General features: G+C 32.4%; 4 protein-coding genes across 4 annotated transcripts; all 4 read left to right on the top strand.

The window, feature by feature from the left end:
* The first annotated feature begins 313 nt into the window (after positions 1–313).
* Positions 314–2883, top strand: BX664DRAFT_320236 (uncharacterized protein). Its single transcript, XM_051543088.1, has 5 exons — positions 314–1396; positions 1493–1575; positions 1685–2542; positions 2607–2667; positions 2739–2883. The coding sequence occupies exons 1-5, from the start codon at positions 320–322 to the stop codon at positions 2775–2777; spliced, it is 2118 nt and encodes a 705-aa protein (XP_051404613.1). The 5' UTR covers positions 314–319; the 3' UTR covers positions 2778–2883.
* Positions 2884–3019: 136 nt separating this feature from the next.
* BX664DRAFT_320231 (Oxidoreductase, molybdopterin-binding domain-containing protein) lies at positions 3020–5158 on the top strand. Its single transcript, XM_051543087.1, has 12 exons — positions 3020–3370; positions 3446–3451; positions 3516–3560; positions 3654–3791; positions 3876–3925; positions 4023–4056; positions 4122–4179; positions 4262–4368; positions 4437–4584; positions 4656–4682; positions 4747–4893; positions 4973–5158. Exons 1-12 carry the CDS (start codon positions 3086–3088, stop codon positions 5083–5085), a joined length of 1158 nt encoding a protein of 385 aa, XP_051404612.1. The 5' UTR covers positions 3020–3085; the 3' UTR covers positions 5086–5158.
* A 100-nt stretch (positions 5159–5258) lies between these two features.
* On the top strand, positions 5259–7748 carry BX664DRAFT_11755 (SCA7, zinc-binding domain-containing protein). Its single transcript, XM_051539745.1, has 6 exons — positions 5259–5557; positions 5659–5901; positions 5975–6133; positions 6245–6607; positions 6679–6858; positions 6949–7748. The coding sequence occupies exons 1-6, from the start codon at positions 5443–5445 to the stop codon at positions 7635–7637; spliced, it is 1749 nt and encodes a 582-aa protein (XP_051404611.1). The 5' UTR covers positions 5259–5442; the 3' UTR covers positions 7638–7748.
* Positions 7749–8305: 557 nt separating this feature from the next.
* BX664DRAFT_320225 (uncharacterized protein) lies at positions 8306–10449 on the top strand. The gene is made up of 6 exons (XM_051543086.1): positions 8306–8445; positions 8658–9153; positions 9231–9482; positions 9589–9687; positions 9754–9862; positions 9949–10449. Exons 1-6 carry the CDS (start codon positions 8429–8431, stop codon positions 10179–10181), a joined length of 1206 nt encoding a protein of 401 aa, XP_051404610.1. The 5' UTR covers positions 8306–8428; the 3' UTR covers positions 10182–10449.
* The last annotated feature ends 155 nt before the right edge of the window (positions 10450–10604 follow it).

The following is a 10604-nucleotide window of genomic DNA, read 5'->3' as shown; positions in this document are numbered from 1 at the left end:
TCGTAACATCAGTGGTCTGTGTGTGGGCAAAAAAAAAAAAAAAAAAAGAAAAAAGTATAGCATAATCTTTTAAATGCCACTTGAAGGCTTCGAATGAAATAGTTGATATTAGATGATGGATGATTGTATTGTGATGATGATCATACCTGTAATGCTTTTTGTAAGTAGCAAACAGTCCTCTTCAGCTCACGCTCAGCACTTCATCTATCACTATTTTCAATTGCCGCTTTTTCGATTTGTATAGATTAGTTTTTTTCACGAAAGCGCGCGTTGCCTATTTTTCCTTTTTTTTTTTTTTTTTTTTTGTTAGCTTTCCGAAATGTTATCGATTGATGGTATCTTGAACAAGACGAACAGCAACAATGACAACAGTACGGTGGAAAAAGAATCCAATGAAAATTCAATCACTCAGGACAAGGGCAAATACATTCAAAAAGCTCATGATCTTGTCAGGGGTCCTTCACTCGATATCAAACACAGCAACAACCAAGTCCAACATGATACACCAATCAACCCCATTAGCTTAATTGAAAGTGATGACGAATATGGCACTGGAACCGACAATGATATGGATATCGCTGATTACATTGACCACGCCTTGTACGATTCTGACAATGAGAAAAGTGCAAAACAGCAACAACAATCACCCAATGCACCCGACAATACTACTCATTTAGAGAATGGATTCAAGAACAAAGGAAGGGGTTCACCATTATCATTGGCGGATAATCTCGAACAACAACAACAACCAGATAGAATGTCATTCTTGAATTATAGTGATGGAGGAACAATATTCGATTCACCACAATCCAGTTCAGCCACCTTTCCAATCACTTATAACAACGATGACAACGATAACAACGATAACAACAACAACGACAATAACAACGATAACAGCAACAATAGCAACGCTAGTAATAACAACAACAACGAAAATGGTATCTATAATGGTGACGACAGCAATGCTAAACAAGTCGATGACAACAAGAATGACAAGGACGACAGTAGCAGCAGCCACGACAACAAAACCACTAGTAGTTCATCTCAATTCATCTATCATTCTCCCAATAGTACAGTGGCGACTTCCTTACTTGAAGACAATAACTCATTGACGGCATATACTGAAGCAACAGATAAAGCGACAAAAAGCATTTTACAGACGAAAAGAACACCAGAAGAACAAGATGATGACAATTATAAGCAAAAAAAGACTAGGAAACGATCTACATCAACCAACTCACCAACACCGGATATCCCAGTAGGTCCTCTTTCTGGAAGTAGTCAAGGGGCGATGGTATTGAATTATTATCAGGACGATGATACTGAGGACGGAGACGATGATGATATGGAACCTAAATATGAAGTGGAGGCTATTCGTGGACACAAAATCTACCGGGTATATTTGAATAAACAAGAAAAAGAAAAAAAAATGTGATGTTTTCTTTTTTATTTATCAACTCGACTAATCATCTCTCTTTTTTTTTTTTTTTAGAATCGTGTGATCAGATACATAGTGAAATGGAAAGGATACCCTGATAGTGAAAATACAATGGAACCAGCCAACTCATTCCATGAGTAAGTAAGAGGATCAATTAAAAAAAAAAAGAAAAAGGGAAATATCGAAATAGTGTCTAACTATCCATTATTATTATTATTATTATTATATTACTTGATGAATGGTTAGAGATTGTACAGATTTATGTTTACGATATTGGAGCTCACTTCCAGCATCAAAACCTCGACCTGTCAATATTCCTCGTGACCCGTCAGCAGTTTCTATCCTCTCATCCGATGAAGAAGACAGATCTGAAGCACCGAAACAACAAAGAACTCCAAAGACATCAAGACGGAAATCAGCAACGCCAATACCCAAATCTCCAGCAGCATCTCGAAGATCCGTTACACCCCGATCCACCTCATCAACATCATCAACATTATCAAAATTAGCAGCAAAAACGACGAAATATGCAAGAAAAACGAAAAGAACCCGTACATCCAATAAAGCAATATCATTGGATGATGATCATGATGGTGAAGATGATTATGGTGACAATCCTAATGAATCGTGTAATGACAAGAAGGTGACGAAACATGATGATGTATGGACGAAAAATGCACTTGGAGATGATGACGATATGTATGACATGGGAAATACATACAGTGACGATGTAAACGAAAATGAGTATGAAAATGATCATTCTGATGACGGTTATTTTGAACCAGACGACAAGAAATCAAGACTTGAAAAAAAGAACAGCAAAAAACCTTTGACGATTGAACAAAACAATCGTATCCGTAGAAATAGCAGCAGCAATAACAGCAAAAAGAACGAGGATGACATCTTTTTTCAATTGGCCAAAAAGAAACGATTAGTTCAAAAGCATGTTGCAACCAATTATAGTGATAATGGATATGATCTTGCATATACCGCAGCGTCTCGTGAATTACTAACACATGTGGATTGGCATGATGAAGCTTTTACTATTCGAAACGTTTTACGAGCAAAAGGATTTCCTAGTCAAAAATTGGTTTATTTGGAATGGTAAATGGGAAAAAAAAGAAGAATGATTTGATTTCATTATTAACTTTTTTTTTCCTTTCACTAGGTCCAATGGATTGAAAACTGCACATATGATAGATGAAATACGCGAAAGATCTCCTAAAAAGGTAAGAAAGTTTTTGAAAAATCCCAAATTTCTATTCTATTATTCAATTTTTTTTTTATTTATTTATTGTAGTTATGTTTATTCTTTGAAGAAAGAATAAAATATTATTGATATTATTTGTTTATTTTAAATTAGTGAAATTAGCTATATAGATATTTATTATCTTTATGTGTATATGACATGTCAATAAAGAAACCTTCTTTTATATATATATATATATATATCTTTTTGGCTCAAAGGGGAGCATGAATAGGTACAAACGACGTGTGAAACCTACGGAGTATGAAAGCTGCAGTGAACATTCAATCAAATATGAACTGATCATTTTCTCCTTTTTCTTTTTTTTTTTTTTTTTTTTTTTACTTTCTTTTTTTTCTTTTTCTTTTGACTTCTACGTTAGTATTTATTTATTTATTTTAATGTCCAAACAACTAGACTATAGTTATGAACCTTCACGACAAGACCTCAAGTTAGAAATTCGCAAAGACAAACCATTCAATGCAGAACCAACTCCTCCTGATCTTGTTAAAGCATATATTACACCTTTAGAACATTTTTTTTGTCGTTCTCATGGACCATTACCAAAGTTAGACGATCACCATGTCATTAGCATTCAAGGCATTGGATTAGAAACTGCACAACAATTCACTGTGGAACAGCTCAAACAACAATTCAAGAAAAAGACTATAGTAATGGCAATGCAGGTAAATACACGTTTATTTTCCCACACTTAGTTCTCACCCTTTTCGGTCTTTCTGATTCTCTCTCTCTTTATATAGTGCGCTGTAAGAAACAATATCAAAACCAGTTTTGAAAAATGATTTATATTTAACTTTTTATATTCTTTAGGGTAATCGACGAGATGGATTACATAAGGTGAAAGATACAAAAGGGGTAAAAAAAATAAAGATATTCATATGTACATAGAAAAGATCTTTTTTTTTAGGTAAAATATATATATTATATCCTTATCTTATTAAATTTTAGGTAATTTGGGGTCCAGGTGCAATTGGGAATGGGTCTTATGCTGGTTGCCGATTGAAAGATGTTCTTGGTTCTATTGGAATTAATTGCCAGTTACCTGATATTGGATCACTTCATGTTGCATTTGAATCAGTAGAACAGGTGAATAAAAAAAAAATTATCACATGGATCGAGTAAAATATTCTCATCTTTTATTATTATTATTATTATTATTATTATTATTAGTGTGAAGAAGATAGATGTTATGGGTCCTCAATTCCTTTATCCAAAGCATTGTACGTTGATACCAAAAAAAAAAAAAAAGGGGGGATGGGAACTTTTATCATCGCTAATGACTTTTTTTTTATTTATTTATCAAATATTAAACATTAGAGATGAATTTGGTGATGTATTATTGGCTTATGAGGTAAATTTAAAGAAAAACAAAAGAATTAAATGGTTGTACAAAATCTCAATTTATTCCTATTCTAGATGAATGACGCACCATTGACGCAAGATCACGGCGCTCCTATTAGGGTTGTTGTTCCAGGTGATGTAACAAAGGAGGAAATGAGGATTTTTTTTAATTCCTTTGTTAACCTTCTTTTTTTTTTCCTTTTTTGAAAATATAGGTTATATTGGAGCAAGATCTGTCAAATTTTTAAAGTCCATTATCATTCAAAATCAAGAATCATCTTCTTACTTTCAACAAAGGGATTACAAAATACTACCTTCTCATGTAAGTTTATATATATCATGGTTCAAATACATGATGATCTATATATATAAATATTTTTGATGGAGTAGATTGAAACAGAACAACAAGCAGCTGAATATTGGTGTAAGGTACCTTCTATTGGTGAATTCAATGTCCAATCTTATGTATGTGATCCTGCTGATGGTCAAGTTGAATCCAATTGTCGTCAAGCCAGAGTTTCTGGATATGCACTTTCTGGTAAGAGATAAAGAAAAATGAAGAAATAAAATGTTTTCATTTTAATCTTTATTATTCTCTTTTTTTTTCAGGTGGTGGTCGTGGAATCCAACGCGTCGGTAAGTTAAGACGATTTATGCGAATCGGTGTAATCATTCTCTTTTTCTTTTTTTTTTTTTTTAGATGTCTCTGGGGATGATGGTAAAACTTGGAAAGAAGCTATCTTATATCAACCAAAAACAGATTCTACTACAACCAATATGTGGGGATGGTGTCTTTGGACTGTTGAAATTAACGTGAAAAGAAATACACGTATTGTTAGTCGTGCAGGTAAATTGATTTTTTTTTTTTAATAATCAATGGAAAGCAAATCATCTTATCTCTTTTTATACATATATATATATCTTAGTGGATACATCAGGTAATATTCAACAAGAATATCCAGTGTGGAATTATCGTGGCGTGATGAACAACTCTTGGCGTACAATTGATAGAAGAGACAAAAACAATGCAGTTTTATAGATACTTTTATATCAACTATTTATTTTTACCCTAAATTATGATAATAAACTGATGTCGCTCTTTTAAAACTTGATATTTTATGGGCTGCAACCTGTTCTTCGGTCTGCTCTTTTTTTTTTTTTTTCCTTTTGCTTGGTTTCTTTCTTTCTCTCTCTTTTTATATATATATTTATATTTATTGTGATTTTTCAACACCATGTCAGGGAATGGTTCTTTGAAAAAACAAGGTAAAACTTTATGACAAGCACTTACGATCTTTTTGGTTTGATACAAAAGAAGATAAAATATGAAAAATAGAACATTTTATCTTTTAAAACTTGTTGAAAAGATGATGGATTAGTTTTCACGAATAAACGTATGAATCCTGTTTATTATGACTTATACACTTTTTCTTTTTCTTTAGAACCATTAACTGAAGAACAACAAGCTATTTTAAAACAAAAGTCTGCTAAAATTGAAAGGTTACAAACAGGTATTTTTTAAAAATAAACAGTGTACCTCTTGATTCGTTCGATCACTTATAACTCATGGGTATTTATACTACATTTATATTTCATTTTTATATATATATAGATATTACCAACTTATCTAAACCACTTTTTGGTGACGATGCAAAAGAAAAAGGATGGACAAAACACATTACACCTGGTGTTCTTTCTGTTTTTCAAGATAACTCAAGTTGGAATAAACTTACCTTGAAACCAGGCAACCCAGTATTTAAACAACAACAACAACAACATTCTCAAGAACTTCAACAAGCGGCAGGATCCAATTGGAAGAAAGTGAAAGATGTATTAACAACTGATATATCGGATGGTAAATCACTCAAAACTATAACAATGTACTTTTTTTTATAAAAGATTTATTTCTTTTTGTTTTTTACTTTTAGGTGATGATAGTGTATCTGAAAGTGAACCAGCAACTACCAAATTGAATTATCGTGATATGAAAACTTATGGTAATTTACCTATGAAAGATGAAATCGCTGTGGTCAACTGCAAATCTTGTCATCGATCCATTTTGGCTAGTAGCTTCAAAAAACATGTTGGTAAGTGGTTAAAATCAAGACATGATCTTTTTTTTTTTTAAAAAAAAAAAAAAAAACAATTGTTTTGATGAAGGTCTTTTTTTTTTAATTTTTATTTTTTTATTTTGACAGATGTTTGTATCAGAAAAGGAAATGGTACTAACAGCAAATTGGAAAAGAAAACAACTATGAATACAAACGGCGACGGGACCAAAAAGAAAGTATCAACTCAAAATTTCTTTTCTGACAATGATAATGACGATGATGAAGAAGATGATGATGATCATATGGGTACTTTGAAACAAAATAATAAGGACGCGACATCGATGAAAAAGAAAAAAAAACTAGTGAAAGGCAACAATAATATTGGCAAAGATAACTTACAGGATGAAGATAGCAGCGCCAATTCAAAGCGACCACCTCCGAATTCTATGGAAAAAGGAGAGAAAAAGAAGATGAAAAAGGAAAAATCAAAAACGAAAACCAAACAAAAAGGTAATAACAATTTGTGGAAAAGAAAAATAAAAAAGAGAATTATTGATGGACGATCTTTTTGTTATTTTTAGCTCCTTTAGATCTGGATAAGCAATGTGGCGTTATACAACAACCCAATGGTTTACCATGTACTAGGTCTTTGACGTGCAAGAGTCACTCAATGGGTGCGAAAAGGGCAGTAGCTGGACGGTCTCAACCTTATGATGTGTTACTGCAGGCGTATCAAAAAAAGGCGATTGGTCGACCTCAATGTAAGTTTTATTTTATTTTGGGAAAGTCACATCTCATTTTTCTTACTCATCACGCAAATTCACTTTATCTTTTTCCTATTTTTGGTATAGCTGGTGCTGTGGGTGCATTGACTGGCAAAAATACAAAAATGAAGAAAGTGCCTTCATCTACACCGAATGGACATGTTAATGGCAGCGTTAATCTCAATACCAATCATACAAATATCACATCATCATCAACGACATCATTAACTTCAGCAACAACAACGTCAACAGGGAACAATGAAGATTATTTAGATTCTGATGATGAAGTGGAAAATGTTATGCAGGCTTTACGATCTAATCATCCAGCACCATTAGCACAAAAACCATACTTTTATGTCAAACGACAAAGACAATGTTACCGATTACGAGATATTTTATTGGAAGCCATTACACCAAAAATGAAAACAACTGATAGTGACAATGGATCTATTCATCATCATAATCTTTTGACCAATAGCAATACGGCAGGTATGTCAACTTCCGGATTTTCGGTGACAACGCCAGTGACAACAACTACATCAACATTATCAACATCTCAACACGATTCTTCCTATTACCCGAAAACATATTCCTATCAAGATGGAGGATTAGGATCAAGAAACCACCAATTACAACAACAACAACAACAATCATCATCATCTTCGTCACCGATTAGTGCCACCATCGGTTATCCGGGGATATACAATTCTATGGATGGTCTCTCTCCGACTAGTCCTTCAACATCATCTGTAGTTAGTACATACTCTATTCGTTAGTTAATGAATTGAATTCTTATTAGTATAGTTATTTTTATTTTTATTTTTATTTTTGATATGATTATACTAATTATGCAATTCATTGATTCTCCCCCCCCCTCTTTTTTTTTTTTTATTATTATTAACAACTATTATTATTGTTATTATGTGTATATAGTGAAAAATAAATAAATATATGTATGTATAAAAAAAGATGCTTTGATTTTTACCACGTGGTAGGTTTATTGTCCTGATAAGTCTTAAAAACGTATAGAAAAAAAGTGCATGTGATTTGGCAGGAATTGTTTTCTCATAGAGATATGATAAAAATCATATTGGGAAAGAACTGAAAGATGGTGATGGTGATACACACAGTAACCAAAGATGGGGATTGGTGGGGGGGGATGATTGTTGTTTTTTTTTCTCTTTTTTTTTTTTTTTTTTTTTTTTTTTTGGCCAGTAAGGTTTTTTTTTTTTTTTTACTTGAAGAAATAAGATATAGATGGCCAAAAAAAAAAAAGAACTCATAAATCAACCAACCCAAAAACAGAAGGGGAATGAAAAAAAAAAAAGAAAATAAGGGGTGTCCTAAAAAGGAAATTCCAGCAGTCTTTTATCCTTTTGCCCTAAAATCTCAAAGTCAGACCTCAACCATTTTCTCTTTCTTTCCTTTTTTTTTCCCTTTTTCTTTTTTTGGTTCTTATTGTCTTTTCTTTTTCTTTTTCTTTATAGACGGTTATATAAAGAATATTTATACAATATTACATTCATTCTTCTCTCTTTTCTTCGTTTCGTTCACCATTTTAGCCTTCATGACTCCTTCACCAAGGTAAATCTACTCTCTTATAAATATATATATATGAATATAACTAGATATAGATATAGTTAGAACCGGGAACTGAATATACTATAAGTGTGATATACGATTTACCTCTCTCTCTATGATGAGGTATTTTGAAAGAATCACCTATATCATCATTATTATATCTTTGTTCATATATACTTATCCTTTTTTTTCTTTTTTTAATTTAATTTTATTAGGCATCTTGAAAATAACGAACGATTGAAACTTCCACCTATATCCTCTATGGATGGTTATATACAAAATCGAAACATCATGGCCCCCCCTCCGTTATCACCTACTCCTCCATGGTCATTATCCAATAGCAATACTCGCATCGATGAGCAATCGATTCAACCTCAGCAGCAACACCGCACATCACTTCCCTCACTAGTATCATCATTATCATCATCACCATCATCTTCTTCATCTATAACTGCGCCCATCAATCAACAAAATCAATATCATTTACGACAACATTCATTACCTCATATCACAGCCACAATTCCTAACACCTCTTCATCATCTTCATTATCAACATCTGCTCCTTCTTCTTCTTCTTTGTCTATACCTAAATCATCAACAAGACGACCTAGTATTATTTCACAACAGGAAGAAGAAGAAACACGTCGACGATCTTCATCATCATCATCTCAAGATCAAGCAATCATACGAATAGATAACGATGTACAAGAGGTATATTAAATAAAAAAAGATGAAATATATTGTGATTTACCAATTATTTGAACTCTTTTTTTTTCCCTTTGGATTAGGTGATTCGACAATGTTATTATCTAAGCGATAATATGACACAACAAAAACATCTTTTACTTGATCAAGATTATTTTTGTGACTCAACTAAGATGCAACCCTGGCTAGATGGAATGATTGGACGTGCGAACGAAGTATTGAATGCTTTATTACGATTACGAAAACATCAAATGGCTGCGGAAATAGCTCGATTACATGGAAATGATGGTGATGCCACTCTTAGTGGGAATGATGATGATAATGATTCCCTTCAGGTAATAAAAAATAGATATAAAAAAAAAAAGAGGACTTTATATATTCTTGGTGTGACTAATTTGATGAGGCTTTATTCACTTTTTTTTTCGTTTTTTTACTATTTAGGGTCGTAACCAAGAAAATGAATCATCAAACAAAAAAACCAACAAATCATCCAAAAGAGTAGATGCCAATTTTCATTCTATACCACAAAAGAAACGAGGCGTAAGAAGATAATCATAAGAGAAAAAAAAATGAGACGTGTTGTTAATAATTCTTTTATTTGTATAGCGGCGTTCTGTGTTTCAAGGTCGATGTCATTCTTGTAATATCTCTGAAACACCTGAATGGCGACGAGGTCCTGATGGAGCAAGAACTTTATGCAATGCCTGTGGATTACGTATGTTACGAAAATAATAATAATAATTATTATGAATGGAAGTGTTTACCACGTTACTAACCTAACTTTATTTCAAATCATAATAGATTATGCTAAGCTTGCTAGGAAAAAGGCTGAACAACAAAAAGATCAAGTGAAAAATGGAAAACGAACGGCTTATGATGTACTGGTAACTGATTTATCTATGCAAGACTATGATTCCATTCGTAGACCTAGGCGTACTCACCCTCAATATTCAAAACCATCTTCTCCTCTTTTTGATGATGACAGTGAACCTCGTCCTTCTGAAAATATTATTCCTTCACCTCCAACTCCTTAACCTTCAATTTATTATTGTATTATTGTATTATTGTTTTATCCTTGTATTCTTTTGTTTTTTTTTTATTTTACTTTTTATTTTACTTTCTTCTTACTTTTTTTTTTGTGCATCATCCAAAAACTTTTTGTTCTTTTCTTGTCATTTTTTACCGTATTCGGTAGACCCCACTATTTTCTCAATAAATCAAATCTTTCCTCAATCTATGGCGTTATATAAAAAAGGCAAAAAGTCCCTTCAATAGTATATATATATCTTCTTCCTCTTTTTTTTTTTTTCTTTTTGAACTTGTCAAACTTATCTATACCGATCAACCGGAAGAGATCATTTTTTTTTATTTGATTTGAATCATTCACCGTTATCTTTTCCCACTATTGGGTTGACAAAAAAAAAAAGGAAAAGGATCCGAAAGTCTAAATTTTGCTA

The sequence above is a fragment of the Halteromyces radiatus genome, assembly GCF_025201355.1.
Source record: "Halteromyces radiatus strain CBS 162.75 chromosome Unknown BX664scaffold_1, whole genome shotgun sequence".
Classification (NCBI taxonomy): domain Eukaryota; kingdom Fungi; phylum Mucoromycota; class Mucoromycetes; order Mucorales; family Cunninghamellaceae; genus Halteromyces; species Halteromyces radiatus.
Note: the sequence above shows the minus strand (reverse complement) of the source record. Positions and strands in the feature narration are given on the sequence as shown.

What these genes read in the sequence shown, in the direction of transcription:
- BX664DRAFT_320236 (XM_051543088.1), top strand. Translation starts at nt 320, where the DNA reads ATGTTATCGATTGATGGTATCTTGAACAAGACGAACAGCAACAATGAC. An exon ending in GTGGACACAAAATCTACCGG is followed by an intron (nt 1,397 to 1,492) that starts GTATATTTGAAT and finishes TTTTTTTTTTAG; the next exon opens with AATCGTGTGATCAGATACAT. An exon ending in GCGAAAGATCTCCTAAAAAG is followed by an intron (nt 2,668 to 2,738) that starts GTAAGAAAGTTT and finishes TATTTATTGTAG; the next exon opens with TTATGTTTATTCTTTGAAGA.
- BX664DRAFT_320231 (XM_051543087.1), top strand. Translation starts at nt 3,086, where the DNA reads ATGTCCAAACAACTAGACTATAGTTATGAACCTTCACGACAAGACCTC. An exon ending in ATGTATTATTGGCTTATGAG is followed by an intron (nt 4,057 to 4,121) that starts GTAAATTTAAAG and finishes TTCCTATTCTAG; the next exon opens with ATGAATGACGCACCATTGAC. An exon ending in TCGTGGAATCCAACGCGTCG is followed by an intron (nt 4,683 to 4,746) that starts GTAAGTTAAGAC and finishes TTTTTTTTTTAG; the next exon opens with ATGTCTCTGGGGATGATGGT.
- BX664DRAFT_11755 (XM_051539745.1), top strand. Translation starts at nt 5,443, where the DNA reads ATGAATCCTGTTTATTATGACTTATACACTTTTTCTTTTTCTTTAGAA. An exon ending in AACAACTGATATATCGGATG is followed by an intron (nt 5,902 to 5,974) that starts GTAAATCACTCA and finishes TTTTACTTTTAG; the next exon opens with GTGATGATAGTGTATCTGAA. An exon ending in TAGCTTCAAAAAACATGTTG is followed by an intron (nt 6,134 to 6,244) that starts GTAAGTGGTTAA and finishes TTATTTTGACAG; the next exon opens with ATGTTTGTATCAGAAAAGGA.
- BX664DRAFT_320225 (XM_051543086.1), top strand. An exon ending in TACCACAAAAGAAACGAGGC is followed by an intron (nt 9,688 to 9,753) that starts GTAAGAAGATAA and finishes TTATTTGTATAG; the next exon opens with CGGCGTTCTGTGTTTCAAGG. An exon ending in ATGCAATGCCTGTGGATTAC is followed by an intron (nt 9,863 to 9,948) that starts GTATGTTACGAA and finishes AAATCATAATAG; the next exon opens with ATTATGCTAAGCTTGCTAGG.